The sequence below is a fragment of the Ostrinia nubilalis genome, chromosome 16 (assembly GCF_963855985.1).
Source record: "Ostrinia nubilalis chromosome 16, ilOstNubi1.1, whole genome shotgun sequence".
In the NCBI taxonomy this organism is placed as follows: Eukaryota; Metazoa; Arthropoda; class Insecta; order Lepidoptera; family Crambidae; genus Ostrinia; species Ostrinia nubilalis.
In genome coordinates this window covers 10,733,137-10,752,804 of record NC_087103.1, presented here as the reverse complement: position 1 = coordinate 10,752,804, position 19,668 = coordinate 10,733,137, and the positions used below count along the sequence as shown (strand labels likewise).

At 41.5% G+C, this 19,668-nt stretch overlaps 1 protein-coding gene across 1 annotated transcript in view; it reads right to left on the bottom strand.

The window, feature by feature from the left end:
* The window catches only part of LOC135079372 (furin-like protease 1), a 272,148-nt gene that overhangs the window by 8,885 nt on the left and 243,595 nt on the right, over window positions 1-19,668 (bottom strand). Inside the window, exons 8-10 of the mRNA XM_063974015.1 lie at window positions 9,701-9,910; window positions 8,197-8,335; window positions 4,287-4,510 (exon numbers count right to left, since the gene is read on the bottom strand). Coding sequence (XP_063830085.1) covers window positions 4,287-4,510; window positions 8,197-8,335; window positions 9,701-9,910 — 573 coding nt within the window. The remainder of the gene's footprint in view (window positions 1-4,286; window positions 4,511-8,196; window positions 8,336-9,700; window positions 9,911-19,668) is intronic.

The window sequence follows — 19,668 nt, the reverse complement described above, 5'->3', positions numbered from 1 at the left end:
TGCGTTCCAAAATAAATTAGCCCGGGAAGGCGGATAAGTGCCCAAAGAAAACGAATGTTGCCCAAATGTTTACGCACTTGCCTAAGCTAATAATAATATTGTAGAGATTGAGGAAACAGCTGTAAGTAGGTAAATACACGTCTTATCCTTACAATAAATTGTTATCCACATGACATAAAACACAATACACATACATAAAACTTTTTCTACAAGATCAATGCTAGACTGTTTGTAGGTATACCTATTACAAATAAATAAATAAGCTTCCCTTGAAATGTTCATGGTTCAGGTCAGGTAAAATCTAGCCTATTCCATTTTTTTAATCACAAACCTGCATGTTAAAAAGCTACGCAATTTATAAAACAAACCTGCAACAGAATGTGAAAATTTGCGGCTTGCACCATTAGCTCACCGCCAAGGCTCAAACGCTATCTTCTTCAGCATAATAAAAAAACAAACCTGCAAAGTGATGGAAGACCTCGGCGGTATCGTTCTCTGCGTCCGCGGCGCCGCGAGCTCGCACCTCCTCTGAGGCGGCACGGTCCTCCAAGTCCTCGCCAGTCGCACCATCCCCGCCGCGTCCAGTAAGACCGTAGCCGAAGGAATGCGACACGTTGCGACCTACGCCGTTGACTCCCCGCCAAGGCACAAATGCTATCTCGTTCACCGTATTAAAAAAAAACCTGCAAAGTGATGGAAGACCTCGGCGGTATAGTCAACTGTAGCCGAAGGAATGCGACACTAGACCATAGCCAAAAGAATGTGACGCTTTGCGGCCTAAGCCGTTGTCCCGCCAGTCGCCGCCATCTTGTTCACCATGATAAAAAAACAAACCTGCAAAGTGATGGAAGACCTCGGCGGTATCGTCCTCTGCGTCCGCGGCGCTGCCAGCTCGCACCTCCTCTGAGGTGGCACGGTCCTCCAAGTCCTCGCCAGCCGCACCATCCCCGCCGCGTCCAGTAGACCGTAGCCGAAGGAAAGCGACACGTTGCGACCTACACCGTTGACTCACCGCCATCTTGTTCACCATGATAAAAAAACAAACCTGCAAAGTGATGGAAGACCTCGGCGGTATCGTCCTCTGCGTCCGCGGCGCTGCCAGCTCGCACCTCCTCTGAGGCGGCACGGTCCTCCAAGTCCTCGCCAGCCGCACCATCCCCGCCGCGTCCAGTAGACCGTAGCCGAAGGAATGCGACACGTTGCGACCTACGCCGTTGACTCGTCGCCAAGGCTCAAACACTATCTCGTTCACCGTATAGAAGAGCACTATTTAACCCATTATCCAGCGAAAGGGATATCGAATAGCTACGAAAATCAAAAAGGCACCAACCTGCATGTCAAAAATCTTTAAAATAAAAAAAGCAAACCTGCAAAGTAATGGAAGACCTCGGCGGTATCGTTCTCTGCGTCCGCGGCGCTGCCAGCTCGCACCTCCTCTGAGGCGGCACGGTCCTCCAAGTCCTCGCCAGCCGCACCATCCCCGCCGCGTCCAGTAGACCGTAGCCGAAGGAATGCGACACGTTGCGACCTACGCCGTTGACTCGCCGCCAAGGCTCAAACGCTATCTCGTTCACCGTATTAAAAAACAAACAAACCTGCAAAGTGATGGAAGACCTTGGTGGTATAGTCAACTGTAGCCGAAGGAATGCGACACTAGACCATAGCCAAAAGAATGTGACGCTTTGCGGCCTAAGCCGTTGTCCCGCCACTCGCCGCCATCTACTTCACCGTGATAAAAAAAACAAACCTGCAAAGTGATGGAAGACCTCGGCGGTATCGTTCTCTGCGTCCGCGGCGCTGCCAGCTCGCACCTCCTCTGAGGCGGCACGGTCCTCCAAGTCCTCGCCAGCCGCACCATCCCCGCCGCGTCCAGTAGACCGTAGCCGAAGGAATGCGACACGTTGCGACCTACACCGTTGACTCCCCGCCAAGGCACAAATGCTATCTCGTTCACCGTATTAAAAAACAAACAAACCTGCAAAGTGATGGAAGACCTCGGTGGTATAGTCAACTGTAGCCGAAGGAATGCGACACTAGACCATAGCCAAAAGAATGTGACGCTTTGCGGCCTAAGCCGTTGTCCCGCCACTCGCCGCCATCTTGTTCACCGTAATAAAAAAAACAAACCTGCAAAGTGATGGAAGACCTCGGCGGTATCGTCCTCTGCGTCCGCGGCGCTGCCAGCTCGCACCTCCTCTGAGGTGGCACGGTCCTCCAAGTCCTCGCCAGCCGCACCATCCCCGCCGCGTCCAGTAGACCGTAGCCGAAGGAAAGCGACACGTTGCGACCTACACCGTTGACTCACCGCCATCTTGTTCACCATGATAAAAAAACAAACCTGCAAAGTGATGGAAGACCTCGGCGGTATCGTCCTCTGCGTCCGCGGCGCTGCCAGCTCGCACCTCCTCTGAGGCGGCACGGTCCTCCAAGTCCTCGCCAGCCGCACCATCCCCGCCGCGTCCAGTAGACCGTAGCCGAAGGAATGCGACACGTTGCGACCTACGCCGTTGACTCGTCGCCAAGGCTCAAACACTATCTCGTTCACCGTATAGAAGAGCACTATTTAACCCATTATCCAGCGAAAGGGATATCGAATAGCTACGAAAATCAAAAAGGCACCAACCTGCATGTCAAAAATCTTTAAAATAAAAAAAGCAAACCTGCAAAGTAATGGAAGACCTCGGCGGTATCGTTCTCTGCGTCCGCGGCGCTGCCAGCTCGCACCTCCTCTGAGGCGGCACGGTCCTCCAAGTCCTCGCCAGCCGCACCATCCCCGCCGCGTCCAGTAGACCGTAGCCGAAGGAATGCGACACGTTGCGACCTACGCCGTTGACTCGCCGCCAAGGCTCAAACGCTATCTCGTTCACCGTATTAAAAAACAAACAAACCTGCAAAGTGATGGAAGACCTTGGTGGTATAGTCAACTGTAGCCGAAGGAATGCGACACTAGACCATAGCCAAAAGAATGTGACGCTTTGCGGCCTAAGCCGTTGTCCCGCCACTCGCCGCCATCTACTTCACCGTGATAAAAAAAACAAACCTGCAAAGTGATGGAAGACCTCGGCGGTATCGTTCTCTGCGTCCGCGGCGCTGCCAGCTCGCACCTCCTCTGAGGCGGCACGGTCCTCCAAGTCCTCGCCAGCCGCACCATCCCCGCCGCGTCCAGTAGACCGTAGCCGAAGGAATGCGACACGTTGCGACCTACACCGTTGACTCCCCGCCAAGGCACAAATGCTATCTCGTTCACCGTATTAAAAAACAAACAAACCTGCAAAGTGATGGAAGACCTCGGTGGTATAGTCAACTGTAGCCGAAGGAATGCGACACTAGACCATAGCCAAAAGAATGTGACGCTTTGCGGCCTAAGCCGTTGTCCCGCCACTCGCCGCCATCTTGTTCACCGTAATAAAAAAAACAAACCTGCAAAGTGATGGAAGACCTCGGCGGTATCGTCCTCTGCGTCCGCGGCGCTGCCAGCTCGCACCTCCTCTGAGGTGGCACGGTCCTCCAAGTCCTCGCCAGCCGCACCATCCCCGCCGCGTCCAGTAGACCGTAGCCGAAGGAAAGCGACACGTTGCGACCTACACCGTTGACTCACCGCCATCTTGTTCACCATGATAAAAAAACAAACCTGCAAAGTGATGGAAGACCTCGGCGGTATCGTCCTCTGCGTCCGCGGCGCTGCCAGCTCGCACCTCCTCTGAGGCGGCACGGTCCTCCAAGTCCTCGCCAGCCGCACCATCCCCGCCGCGTCCAGTAGACCGTAGCCGAAGGAATGCGACACGTTGCGACCTACGCCGTTGACTCGTCGCCAAGGCTCAAACACTATCTCGTTCACCGTATAGAAGAGCACTATTTAACCCATTATCCAGCGAAAGGGATATCGAATAGCTACGAAAATCAAAAAGGCACCAACCTGCATGTCAAAAATCTTTAAAATAAAAAAAGCAAACCTGCAAAGTAATGGAAGACCTCGGCGGTATCGTTCTCTGCGTCCGCGGCGCTGCCAGCTCGCACCTCCTCTGAGGCGGCACGGTCCTCCAAGTCCTCGCCAGCCGCACCATCCCCGCCGCGTCCAGTAGACCGTAGCCGAAGGAATGCGACACGTTGCGGCCTACGCCGTTGACTCGCCGCCAAGGCTCAAACGCTATCTCGTTCACCGTATAGAAGAGCACATTCAGCGGAACTATTTAACCCGTTATCCAGCGAAAGGGATATCGAAAAGCTACGAAAATCAAAAATGCACCAACCTGCATGTCAAAATTCTTTTAAATTTAAAAACAAACCTGCAAAGTGATGGAAGACCTCGGCGGTATCGTCCTCTGCGTCCGCGGCGCTGCCAGCTCGCACCTCCTCTGAGGCGGCACGGTCCTCCAAGTCCTCGCCAGCCGCACCATCCCCGCTGCGTCCAGTAGACCGTAGCCAAAGGAATGCGACACGTTGCGGCCTACACCATTCACTCTCCACTCGCCGCCAAGGCTCAAACGCTCGGGTCGCGCGGTCCGCACCACTGAAAAAAAAATCCATTTCAAACATGGCGGCCGAGTTTTTTTATGACAAACGAGCAGATTTTAAATTTATACTGAATGCAAAATTCTTCAAAGGAATTTAAAAATTTGCGTCAGTAAATACGTAGCGAATAAATAAATGGGAATTAATTAAGTACTTTAAAGTTCAGAAACCGTATAAAATACAGAATATTATCAAATCTACTCAAAAGATTCCTTTGATGGACGTCAGTCGTCTGCCAATCACTGTAATATGGCAATTTTACTCGTATATAAGTTATTAAATTGTAAATTCAAGTTTCTGAGGCAAAAAAATGTTTGAAGTTGATTAAAACCTGTTATTAAAACCTTGCGAAATACATTTTTCGATGTTATAAGTCCTAAAGTACATGTAATTTTTGTAAGTTCTGACAAAAAGCATTTGAAAAACTCACGCCCGTATTCACAAACCATACTTGCTTATGCAGCAAATCGAACGCACAGCGTTGAATAGAGCACTGTGATTGGTTCATGTGTCACCCTGTGCATCTTCGCGCACTGTGAGACCTCATAGTAATGTTTGTGAATATGGGCGTCAGTCACCATTCAATTTTATTGATACCTAAGGTATACATAATATTATTATGTACCTACTTTGGTACAGTGTTGGCAAAAAGTTAATCTGATTAATGATTAAAAATTAATGATTAAAATCATAATCAAAATTTTTTGATTATGATTAATTAATCATTAATCAAAAATTTTGATTAAGATTAATTAATCATAATCATTAATCGTTAATTTGATTATTTGATTAACTATCTACTATTTTCATAAGAAAAGGGTTGGGGGTGTATGAAAAGGTACCCGCGACTTATAAAATGTCTAGCAAAGGGGGGATCTGGAGTTGTACTGTCGTTTTCCCAAAAAACTGCGTCAATTTTCACTACTCAAAACACTTATCGCACTAGTTTTGTTTCTCACAATTCCTTCTATTCTTCCGGTATCCTCCAGCAAAATTGGGTCAGGAAAGAAGTTAAGCGGGCTGGCTGACGATAGGAGAGAAGTCCCCCCCCCCCTCCCAAGGTAGGAGCAAGCGTGGGCAATTCAACAGAAAGGTGGGGTTGCTAAACTAGGAGGTTTTGCGTGTTGGGGAGGTGCAGGAGAGTTCGTACCAGAAGTTTCGGGGGGAGGGCCACGCGTGGGCAATTCAATAGAAAGGTGGGGTTGCTAAACTAGGAGGTTTTGCGTGTTGGGGAGGTGCAGGAGAGTTCGTACCAGAAGTTTCGGGGGGAGGGCCACGCGTGGGCAATTCAATAGAAGGGTGGGGTTGCTAAGCTAGGAGGTTTTGCGTGTTGGGGAGGTTCTGGAGAGTTCGTACCAGAAGTTTCGGGGGGAGGGCCACGCGTGGGCAAGTCAATAGAAGGGTGGGGTTGCTAAGCTAGGAGGTTTTGCGTGTTGGGGATGTGCTGGAGAGTTCGTACCAGAAGTTTCGGGGGGAGAGCCACGCGTGGGCAATTCAATAGAAGGGTGGGTTTGCTAAGCTAGGAGGTTTTGCGTGTTGGGGAGGTGTAGGAGAGTTCGTACCAGAAGTTTCGGGGGGAGGGCCACGCGTGGGCAATTCAATAGAAGGGTGGGGTTGCTAAGCTAGGAGGTTTTGCGTGTTGGGGAGGTGCAGGAGAGTTCGTACCAGAAGTTCGGGGGGAGGGCCACGCGTGGGCAATTCAATAGAAGGGTGGGGTTGCTAAGCTAGGAGGTTTTGCGTGTTGGGGAGGTGTAGGAGAGTTCGTACCAGAAGTTTCGGGGGGAGGGCCACGCGTGGGAAATTCAATAGAAGGGTGGGGTTGCTAAGCTAGGAGGTTTTGCGTGTTGGGGAGGTGCAGGAGAGTTCGTACCAGAAGTTCGGGAGGAGGGCCACGCGTGGGCAATGCAATAGAAGGGTGGGGTTGCTAAACTAGGAGGTTTTGCGTGTTGGGGAGGTGCAGGAGACTCCGTACCAGAAGTTTCGGGGGAAGGGCCACGCGTGGGCAATTCAATAGAAGGGTGGGGTTGCTAAGCTAGGAAGTTTTGCGTGTTGGGGAGGAGCAGGAGAGTTCGTACCAGAAGTTTCGGGGGAGGGCCACGCGTGGGCAATTCAATAGAAGGTTTTGCGAGTTGGGGAGGTGCAGGAGACTTCGTACCAGAAGTTTCAGGGGAGGCTAGGGGTGGGGGGCAGGTGGTGGGAGTGTGGGGTTGCAAGTAAGTGCTGGAACGGTAGGGGAAGTGGACTGATATCCTCCTACGGGAGGTCGGAAGACTGCACCGGAAGTTTCAGCGAGGGAAGGGGGCGGGGGGCAGTCTAGGTTACCTTATATTTATCTAGGTATGACCTGTCATAGAATTGTAGCCTAAAACCAAACATCTAATATTAGAATTCAATGTTTTAATATTGTTTTCGATAGAACATTTAAGAAGTTAATCAAGTTAATCAAATTAATGATTATTGATTAATGATTAACAAATTAATCATGATTATGATTACTTTTTTAATCATGATTATTTTAATCAGGATTAATTTAATCATGATTAAAATTAATCAAATTAATTAATTGATTAAAAAATTAATTGATTAGTGCCAACACTGCTTTGGTAAAGGTAATAAGTGTATAAATGTGATAAGGCAGACGAGCGCGTACGGGAAAATGAGTTTCACGTTACAATCAACTTAAGCCTACATTATCGGTGAATCCAGTAAGAAACTCTTTCAATAACCTTTCTCAGCATATAGGTAGGTAATATGCTTTGAACTCTTTTATTATAAATGATAATGGATTTCGTTTTTCACACATACGCTGTTTATCGTACAGGCCACATTACATAAAGGCTTTCAGGCCTCTTAATATTATTTAACGCAATAGACCGTACTATTATGCTGAAGTCTACAACAATGCGTTTGATAAGAAAGCATTTTTCATAGTATTGTATTCTATTGTAGGCAAAAGGATCGCATAAATCTTGATATGGATGAAATAGGTAAGTAAGAAAAATATTTGTAAGAATAAAATTCCCTGAAATTTCAGTTGCAATCGAGGAAAAAGTTATTAAAACAAAAAACCTATTACAGGGAGGATGAAAATAACGAGGGAAAAATAAAAGTTTGTTTCAAGAATGATATTTCTTTTACGTACGTTATAAAATTATACGTAACCGCTTATTACGGTTGTTATGTTTACTTGAGGTATAATTTCATGAGATTTAATGCGTTTTAGTGTAATAATTCACACGTAGAAGGCAAGCTATGATAAATGCAGCCGTAAATTATGAAAATGTATGAATATGTATGAACAAAAACCTATCTGCAATCGTTCGGATCGCATTCATGGTGGTAGTGTGTTACTACAATTATATCATGAATCATATTCTCAGAAACTATTTAGGTTATGGTAACAGGGTCTATGCAGTTAATGTCTTTATTATGGTCTTGATAACAATCTCACCTGGGTCCCGAGCAGGCACTAACATCACGTCAACTTTTTTGTGAGGTCTTCTGAGTAAAGTGCCTTATCTTACTCAAGGGAAACGGGAGGATAATAATATCATCTATCATTGATCCATTATCTATATCATTACTTGAATATTGTACTTGAAAAATTGATATTTAAAGCTTGCTAGATGTGTAAAACACCAAGTCATAATAATATAAACAACTGTTATAAAGGGGATATCTCACCGATATGTTGCAAGTCCCTCCATGTTAGGTCCCTGTTAGCTTGCAGAGCGAGCGCGCAGATGCCAGCGGCCAAAGGGGCAGATGCAGATGTCCCCGTGTGCCCAGCTGTGCACGAGTGATGGAGGTCTGTTGTTACGACCTGTTCGAAATAGAATATAGAATATAATTTATTTACCACACGACACATACAAGATCAACATATAAATAAACAAAAAAATAAGGAAAACAATAGAACACAATGAAAAATTAAAAAAAAAAATTTTCGTGTCCCGTGCAAAAAAAGCTTGGTATTAGTCACAGACCTTTATAAATATTTTGTAAAATCAAAAAAGTTTTGTTGAATAAAGTTTTTTAAATGGGCTCAAATTCTCATCAGTAGAACGATAGTTTTATTTCTTCAGTGTAACGATGGCACATCCAACAAAACTAAAGCATCTTAGATAGGATTTTTAATAATGTTAGATATAACTTATACTATTATAGGGTGTAATTAAATCGTACCAAACACTTCTGACTCTCATATAAATTCGGAAAAGTTTCTTATTCTTTGCAAAGTAATAATAGGTACTAATAGAGTGGAATATAATCAAAAGAGTTCAACTTCAAATTCTTATGTACAAGTTGAAATGTAAGTTCAACAGAATCCGAAAATAATATTTCCTTAATCTTTGTTTTCTGTAATGCTTTAGTAAAACACGGAACCCATTTCGGTAATGTATTCAAAAGACCTCTCCATTATCATATTATTAAACATGTTTTGGGTAAACCCAAACTCGTGTCTTCGTATATTTCGCGCCTTTTTCGACTTCGGTGTATCGCAACCAAATTTGTTTGACCCAAAAGTTTGGGCCAACTTTGATTGCCGATGCTGGGCCAACTAATAATACGTTGGGCAGACAAGGACCGAATTACATCTTAGTCGCATATAAACTACGGGATATGAATTCGTATAAAACTTGGAATAAGATTTTATGGGAAATATGGACCCAAAATAAAGTTTAATAATGTTATCCGTTTGTCCTCTTGGGATCGTACAAATGTAGAATTTTAGGATAAATAAATTGACTGTTGTGCAGGTACGGCTGTGCTGTTAGAATAGAAGCTCGCGAAACTGGAAATGGATTGAAAATATATTTTACGTCTTTTCAACAACTTTTATTTACACTTTAAATGTAGTTAGGGTTAAGTATGTTTCACACGAATAGGATCGATCGATAGGTTTACATATCTTGAGAATAAGTACTACTGTACCGAAATAGTCGACACCTCTCAGTGGCTGATGATATCGACAGGACCCAGATGAAGTTGGTGTAGCCATCGCAGTTGCTGTTATCCTGTAGGCCTAGGATGCGCGCCGCTATAAGCGTTTATCACGCCATTTTATCGATTTTACGCGATAAGCTCGTACATTATTTTGTCATCTAAAATCATCGATAAGATTTTATCACGATGCGCAGCCTAGCCCGGCTGCTCTCTTCTTACGAATGATAGTAGACACACAAACCTGCTTCTCATTGATGGCGCCACTGCTGTAAGTCGCTGCGAGTGTCGAGCTGCACATCTCGGAGTACCATGGAACTTCTCCTCTCTCAGTGGCCGAGGATATCGACAGAGTCCAGATGGAGTTGGTGTAGCCATCGCAGTTGCAGTTGTCCTGCTCTCGGCCCCCGTTGCCTGATGCCCATACGAAGATGGATCCTTTGCCGTTGCGACCCTGGGAATGGAAGAGAAGTTAATAACTTCTTACTATAAGTTAGTATAGACTATAGATTCATAAGCTCTAGAAGATTGAGCATTTACATCAAAGTATATTTGGAACAAAATCAAAACTGTTACGCAAAAGGTCCTTGAAATAGGACTGGGACGATATTATTTGAACAAAAACTCTTATTTGGTAGAAGCCCTTTAAAATTGGGCTGTGTAATAACAAGCTTGTCTTGTTTCAGTATCCCGATACTATACCAAGCTCCGATTAGAGCTCAGATTAGCGCGGTATCGTTTACACGCTGTTTTGGTAACATTTATTAAGTTGTAAGTGCTATTGGATGTTGGAAAAGTCAAGGACTTCGCCAAAGTTACGTTATTGTTGAATATAGGATCAACATTTTCTTTTGACGTTTTACTGAAGGAATAGTAAAGTCGCTTTAAATTAATACCTAGTCGATTCAAAGCTACAGAGTGTAGTCGCAGCCTTGAGTAGTAAAGATTTACGTAATTGTAAGATGAAAAGGGGTGGTGCCATATTTTGATGATAAAAAATATCTTTTTGGGGTATCCAAGTACGGGGGGTGTCGTGGGGCCGATTCAAAAATAGGAACTTGCTTGTTTTTCGTTACGGCATAATCTAAGAATAATAGGATTTCTTCGCAACTTTTTCAGAGGTGTATCGTTGTTCTTTAGGTTTATTCTTATAAGATCAAATCACTGGAACACCTACGCGTTTTATACTTATGTATTTACTCCTACCTGGGTTCGTAATCTCGTTCCTCTCTGTCTACGCCATAAACCGAAAGAGGGTGTCTAAAGAGGATTGTCTAAACAAGTTTACTCGGGAAGGGCAGGACGTTATGTAAATTTTACTGGCATCAAGGACTCGACCATGTAGTCACAATTAAGGTGCGTGCAGTTATTCTAATCTGGACAGATTAAGTACGCTACGCAGTGTCTTTAGTTATAGATGTTTCGTTTCATATTACGCGTTTCGAGCTACGTTTTACAGGGACAAATAAAACGTTCGAGCAAAAGATAATCGCTTACTCACACTGGGTAAAAGACTTACAGAGATTACTTTAATACGACTAAACGACTAAAAAAGCGTGTCACGTTTACTTTAATTCAAAGAATTCGCACACTCGTATTTTGTGATGTATCATTTTCGTCATTTTTCAAATCTTAAAGACACCTACGTTATTAAGTAGAGCTTGAAGTGCAGCAAAGTTTCGGGCTCATTTACACTTATTATGAGATGTTCAGTTATGCACCGTACTTATTTTATATGCCGTGAACGTGGCCTTACTGTCTTCGCGTCATTTGGCGCCATAGTGCAGGGAATAGAGAGAAAATAATTGCGTCATTACAGGAATTACTACGGCCAAGTGTCGCCTCGTTGCTCCTGTTCGCCCTACACTAACTTATTATAAAATCGACTAAGTGTTCGATAGATAAAATGGGTCTTATGTTGTGACCGCACGGGCCAATATCCGTTGCAGTGTGTTACACTGACAAATTAAAGTAGCGAATTTCGCAGTTGGCTGTTGGGACTTTATTAAACTTACTCTACTGTGTGGGTAGAGTGAAATAATGAACGCGCTCGTACATTTTTGAGTGGTGCTGATTACCCTTGTTTAATGAAAAACGCTGACGTTGCAAGTTGCGACGTGTCTCTTCTGCTGATGAACATCCAAAGCTTTTAAACTGGGGTTTGTGTTTCATAAATGCTCCAGTACAAAATGTGAATATTATTTTTAAATTTTCAATTTCTGGGTACCTATTTATTTTAGTATAAAGGCTCAAAAACATTCAATATCCAACGTACAATAGAATTAGCGTCATCATATTACCAAAGTATTATTTGAATTTGATATCCATGTTAGTGAAAAAAAATATGCTAGTTTTTTCAGCTACGAGTACATCCTTTGTTTTCAAATATTGAACAGGCGGTGCAATAATGGAGGATGGTAAAAAATATTATTTGTTATCAGTAACTTTTGAAGACTAGTGATGGGATGGAAGCGATATTTGAGGTTTATAATGCTAATAGTATTGTAACAAACCTATAAAATAATACTCTAAGACACATAACACTGGTTATAGATAATGTTAGAACTATTTAAAACACAGGTGACACCACTCTCTTAAAACACTTAGACACTTCGACTCTCTAGATCACAGTTGACGTTCGAATGCCCGTCCACGGGATTATATCCTATACCAGCCCCCCGCGCCCTTCGGGCGCCTCCCAAAAGCACCCCCCGCGTCCTGTCGGACGCCTCCCAAGAGGTATCGCTAACAGACGGCCGTCCTGATATCGGAATGTCCCTATTCCGTTCCGGCCATTCGAACGTCATGAGTATGTCCTCATACTAGGTAGAATAAAACTACATAATAAAATCAACTTTCTTTAACCATCGTTCCAACAGAATGATACACTAATAAGACACAATGCAACAAAAACAATTAGTCAAAGTTACAAGAGAAAAGAAAAAAATTTTTTTTTTTTTTTTTTTCAAACATGATACCTAGATAATTTAAAAAAAAAAATCACTCAACAAGATCTTGTCTTAATAGTAAAATAATATTTTTTTTTGAAGATAAACATGATGTTTAATAACAACAATTTTAACACTTAAATCAACAAAATAACAACCCTAATTCTAGTTAAATCAAATAATCAACAAATACGTATCCATTGTAGGCGGTATGGTAGTTGATATTTATAGCTTCATGGTTGATACAGCCGATCTCGAGGACTATTGATTGCGTCCGTAGTCATAATGTTTTGTTCCCCATGTTCTACTCGAAGATCTACAAAATAAGAATATCATGACGTGATATGATATAACCCAATTGTCAATTATGTAAAATAATGTTAAAAATTATTATAGAATTATGTGAAAAAAATATTATTCCTTTATTAAATTATTATTATTATTTTAATAAATGTGAAATCCAGAAATCAAAATCTCTATTACATGTGAGCTCCATGTAATTCTAATCAACCACTTAGATTGTGCATCAGCCTTGCTTTTAAAATGAGTAGGTACCCCTTGCATGCCTTTCACTCCCAATAATAATAATATTTTATAATAATATAGTGACTAAGTGAGTACCGCTTGTGCTTCGAGTGAGCATCGCTCGCGCTTCGGTCTCCCTTTCACTTATTCATGATACTTGGAGAACTCAGTGAGCACCGCTTACGCTTCGGTATCCCTTATAATTAATTAAACACCGCTCGCGCTTCGGCATCCCTTTCACTCATTAAGACTTAGGCTATTCAATAATTACATTTTAATTTATACGTTCATTGAGATACCTACGTTGAACACTTCCTTGATGTGTCAGTCCATTGATTGGGCCCACAGTATTTTATAAGCTTTATTGTTACGTCATTATTGGTTCGGTAATTTGGTCCTGTAACAAGAACAAGGATGGATCGGAGGGGAAAAGTCTCAAGTAAGTAAAGGGCATGTTTATCTATGGATGAGTCTTGTCATTTCAGTTATTACACTCGTCAGTACTGTTACTGCTGTCATTGGTTTCGTCGACATCACTGGCTGTAGTATCATTAGTATTAAACGTAATCCATTTCTTAAGTTGATCTGCGGGATAAATGCTCTTGTATTGTCGTTTTGTAAAACCTGGTATGCTTGTAATTTCGTATCTGTCATTCGCTAATACTGATGTGATCTTGTAAGGCCCCCGATATTTTTGTACGAGCTTCTTGCTTTTTCCATCTGCCGGTAGACAATGATTAGGGATCATAACAAGGTCGCCTTTATTAAAGAATTTAGTAGGTGCCCGGTTTTTATCGTAATTCTTTTTCATGGATACTTGCGATTTCTCTATTTGTTCTTTTGCTTTTCTACGAATTTCCTCAAAGTCTACTTCATTAAAATCTGCTTTCTCGTATAGGGCATTACGAATCATTCCTTCACTAGTGCTAGTTGTCCTGTGACCAAACACTATTTCAGATGGAGAAGTTCCGGTGCTTTTATTTGTCGTATTGTTAAGACCCCATTGCACTTTTCCAACATGCGAATCCCAGTCGCGTTCATCTAGGCCGTGATTTGATGCTGCCAAAGAGTCTAAAATCGTTCTATTATATCTTTCGATCTGTCCATTGGCACGCGGTGTCGCCACGGCATTCAAGACATGTTTTACGCCAATGGATTTCACGTATTCTTCGAAAGTTCTAGAAGTAAAACTCGTTCCTCTGTCCGACACAATAACCTTAGGACAACCGATAGTGTCAAATATATCCTGAAGTATTTTGATTGTGGTATTGCTTTTTAAATTCTTTACTGCTCTTATAAATATGAACTTGCTGAATCCATCTATGATCGCGAAAATATAAGTATTACCCGCCTTGCTTCGCACAAATGGACCCAAGTGATATGTAAAGTATGAAATGGTGAGTTCCCCTTTGGGATGGGATGTAACTGTCCACTTTTCTTAGAATTAGTGCCCTTGCTAAAAGCGCAGTTAAGACAAGCTGATACGTATTTTTTCACAAATCTATTCATTTTAGGGAACCAGTAGTCCTCCTTTATTTTGTTTAGGGTTTTCTCTAAAGCAAAGTGTCCAGATTCGTCATGGCATAATTGGCAAATCCGCCATCTGGCGGCGTCGGGGACTACCCATTTTAATGAATCTCCCACTTTTCTATACAGCTTATCATCTTTTAGAACGTAATTGTTTAACATATCTTTCATATCCGTTTCGCTCTTACCGAGGATTGTTTTAATGAGCTTAAGCTTAGGATCGGTCATTTGGACTGTTTGTAGCCATTGTGACGTATCAAATTCCTCAACTCTCAATATGTCAAACTCTCTCACATCATCTAAACCGTCATGATCATGCGTAGTGTTTGGTATGGGGTTCCTACTTAGTGCGTCAGCATGTTTCATACTCTCTCCTGGCCTATATTCGATTGTGAAATTATACTCTTGTAGTAGGAGCCACCATCTAGCGATTCTTGGCACAAGGTCTCGTTTCGTAAGGGTCGATTTCAAGGCATTGCAGTCCGTATACACCTTAAAAGGTAACCCTATAAGATATATGCGAAATTTTTTTAGTGACTGAACCACTGCAAGCGTTTCTAATTCGTATGAATGGAGATATTCTTCTTCTTTTGTAGTCTGTTTACTATAATACGCAACTGGCTTTAAAGGTGAATGCTCATCCGGTTTTTGTAGAAGTATTCCACCAAGCCCAATCTTACTAGCGTCACAGTGTACTTCTGTTATATAATTAGGATTGTATAATGCTAATATCGGTCTTTGCGCCAATCTGCTTTTCAAATCTTCGAATGCATTATTCTGCTCTTCCTCCCATTTCCAGGGTACGTTAGCTTTCGTAAGCGTTGTAAGTGGTTTTGCTATACTTGCAAAATTTGGTATGAACCTTCTGAAAAAACTTGCTAAGCCCACGAATTGTCGCACTTGATGAATATTAGTGGGAACAGGAAACTGAGAAACGGCTTCAATTTTTCTCTGCCCCGGTCTCAATCCATCTTCAGAGAGTTCGAAACCTAAGTAATCTAGAGACGTTTCGAAGAAGAAGCATTTGTTTAGGTTAAGTGTCAGGCCTGCCTTCTGCAGTGAATTAAGTATTCTTCTAAGTTTTTCTAACCCTTCAGTAATAGTGGTTGCCGGCGAGAGTAAATCATCTAAGTAAGGCATTGCTAATTCATATCTGTCTTTTCCTAGAGCTTTATTGATCATATATTGGAACACAGCGGGTGCATTCACCAACCCAAACGGCATCCTATTATACTCGTAGTGTCCGTCCGGGGTAACAAATGCTGTTAGATGCTTAGACTCCGAGCTCATTGGGATCTGATAGTACCCAGATTTTAAATCTAGACTAGTGAAATACTTCTTTCCACTTAGGCGATCTAGTTGATCGTCAATAGCGGGCATAGGGTACGAATCTTTCACTGTTTTCTTATTTAACGCCCTATAATCCACGCATAATCTAGTTTCGCCATTCTTTTTCTTTACCAACACTATAGGACTTGCATAGGGTGATTCAGACTCTTTAATAATATCATTTTCAAGTAGTTGATTTATTATATTTCTTACCACAATTCTTTCACTGTAAGGTAATCGGTATGGTTTGTATGTAACAGGGGAATCATCCTGTAGTTTGATATGCATTTCACTAATAGACGTTATGCCTAGTTCGTCCATAGTAAGGGCGAAGCAATCCCTAAATTCGTTAACTATTTTCAGTAGTTCAGTTTTGTCCACGTCTGTCAAGTCTGGTCCAACGTTAAGCATGTCAATTGTTATGTCTTTACTTTTCGGCGTTGCACTTGTGGTCTCAGAAGTCTTTACTGTGTTAATTTCTATATCAGCGGATAAATCTGTGTCCGAGATGTTTATAGGTAACAATCGCGCTCGAGCTAATATTCTCCCCTCTAACAAGTAGACCGCCGCATCAGAAAAAGTAACGGCCACGATTTTTCCGGAGCCATTTTCTACAGGGTACACACCAGGCATTAAAATAAATTCTTCACCATTCTTGAAACACGAATTACCGGACACGTATATGTGTCCATTCAAATCTTCCTTACATGTAAACTCAATGGCATGTACTCCTTGAAATTGTATATTACATTTATTAAATAATTGAATTTTATCAAGATCTGAAATGTCCGGGTATAAAGTAAGGTTTGCATTAGTTTTATGAGCAACTACTTCGGGTCTTTCAGTCAAATTCTGCCCTAACAGAAGGTCATAGTTTAAAAATTCGTCTGGTACTACATATGCGTCAATATCCGCTTTGACATAGTCTACCTGAATATTAACATTGACTCGTCCTAATGGTTTCATGGAACCAAAAGCGAATCCCTTTAAAGTAGGTAATTTAGATGGCTCTATTTTCAGGTTTAGCTCGTTAGAACTACTTTCTTTAATCATAGTACATTGACTGCCAAAATCAATAAAAGCATTTTGTCTACCCCATTCACTTTAATGTTCTTTTGGTAAATAGTATCAGTATTGTGCTGTTCTACCTCGTTTTGCTGTATTTTATTCACTGTAGTATACGAAGTTTTCTTGGCAACTCCGCCGGTGTCTGTGTTCTTCTTACAATTATCTGCAATGTGTCCCACATAGTTACATTTGGAACACTTTTTCAACTCTTTGGTACACTTAGTAACGGTATGTCCAATCTCAGAGCAATTATAGCACCGCAATGTTCTTGTTGAATTATTTGCTCGTGGAGTTTTGTTTGTATCACTTGTTCGGAGAGAAATCTGTCCCAGCTTTGGTGCCATTGCGGCTGACTTTTTGTTCATTGATATATTCCTCAGAAATCGCAGCAACTTACTAGGGCTTTTAAAATTTGCACTCTGTGCATTCAATCTGATGTTGTGGTCGAAGATTCCGTAAATGATACAGTCAACTGCATCTTTGCCCCTGATATTGCAGTGACTGACCAGCTTCGCCTTATCATAGAAGTATTCTTCTAATGTTTCTTCCCTTTTACTTTTCCTATTGAGCATCTCAGTAAGTCTCTCCGCGTAATTACGGTCGTCGTGAAAGTTCTTCAACAACTTCCTTTGCCATTCTTTCCAGTTCAGATCAACCGTAGTAAGACCTTCATACCACTGTTTTGCTAGGCCCGAAAGCTTCGAAAGTGCATGAAAAATTATTTGTTTCTCATTCCATCTGTATATCGTGGCTATTTCATTAACCTTTTTAATCCAGGCTCGAGTGGACTGAGTTTTCAAGCTTGGATCGAACTTTGGAATAACATCATGCACACTATTAAACATGCCTCTATCTTGACGATTAATTGCATCTATGAATTTTTCCATCATTGTTCGATTTTTTCTTTAGGTTGTGATCGATCGCACCGTTGTCTTTTGCGTGGAGCGCGCCGGTTCCTAGTCCGCGATCGGTCTTTGTGTCTGTCGTCATCAGATAAAGAAAGGCTACTTGAATAGTTCGACAGCGTAGAATTTGAGCTATTACTGTAGCTCCGTTTCCGTTTTTTGGAGAAACATCCTGTGGAACCCGTCACTGCCGAAGTTACTGAATGCATGTCGTTACTATTATCATTTCGACTGCGTCGTTCACCCCCCGGTGGCAGACGGCTTCTTCTTCTACAGATTCGTGGGCGAACAGAGCGAGACCGAGCACGTCTGCATTCTTGGATGTTCCTATGGTCAATTGTTTGTTCCCTGGTTCTGGCACGTGATGCTCTGATCGATGTTTCAATACGTTCATATCTCTGCGTTGCTATCAACGGTGTTATTGGTTCATATCTTTGTGTCGCTATGAGCGGTGTTATGGGTTCGGACATTTGTCTATGAGAGTCGTAAGTAGGTACGGTGGTTTCCGAAAGTCAACGTTTGGGTAGGATTAGGAATGGGAGAAAAAGATTATAATTATTATTGGTATAATTATCTGCATAAAATCAGTATTAATAAACTCTCTCTACACTTGTACTGTTTCATAAAACATAATAATAATATTATCGTCAGTCATTTATAGCGTAAGTAGTTATTCATCATCTTATTTCCCATCAACAAGTTCGAACTCGAAACGTAACCCCACGCAAGGTGAGTATTGTTCTCTGACCACCTTCCAGGGCCCAATCTTAATGTTGTTAATATAAACATTGCGCCAAGGTCCAGTCTTAATGTTGTTAATGTAAACATTGCGCCTTGTCTCCCAAGGTCTAGTCGTAATGTTGTTAACGTAAACATTGTTCCCGTCCTTGTTAGCAACAGGCTAGCTATTGTAATGGTATAGACAAGATATTCACATTTGAAATAGTCCAAAGAAAAAAAAAAAGTTTATTTCTCCCTCTTCCATTAAATTGGTTTCATATAAATCGTTAACAAATAGAGCTCAAAATGACTCATAACAAGGGATAAATTAAACGGATAATATTAGTAATATAATCTTAGAATTTCATAATTATTATTATTTCGTTCAAACACATTTTCCATGATCCCAATTATTTATGAATTTTAATATTTTCGTATAAAGTCTTAAAATTAAGAATTTTTATTTATTTTGTTATCCAAATAATGAAATTAAATATTTTCCGTTCCAAAATTTTCCATTAAGATCTCATACCATCTAGTCTACTTATAGTAAGTAAATAAATCGAATACTTAGCATAAATGCTTAAAATTAATAATTATAATTTAATTTTTTTTTTTTAATTGCCATTTATTGTTAAAACAATCATGAAATTATCGCTCCAAAATCCCATTAGAATTTTATAATATCTAGTCCGCACATGATAAATATTTGAATGGTTAGCATGAATGCTTAAAATTAGTTATTATAAATGATATTGCCATTTATTATTAATAATACCCAAAGTGAATATTAGTTGCTTCAGAATCCCATTATGACTTCATAATATCTAGTTCACACATACATAATCGTTAGCGTAAATTCTTAAAATTAATAATTAAAATTTTTATTGCCATTTATTTTTAGATTAAAAAAAATTATATTAAAGAAATCGCTTACAAATCCCAATTCAAAATAATAAATTGAATTTTAGCTTTACTTAATATTTGCTTAATTCTTCAAGTTCTATGAAAGGCGGACTTATTGCCATAAAACAATATCTTCCAATCGATTGAATGAAACACAAGTAGAATAAACTGGGTGGCTCGAGTACATAAGTTGTTTCGTTCATTTCCTAGAATTAATATAATGAAAGTACATACCAATGGGCGTCAGGACTCACTTCTGATATGTTAGAACTATTTAAAACACA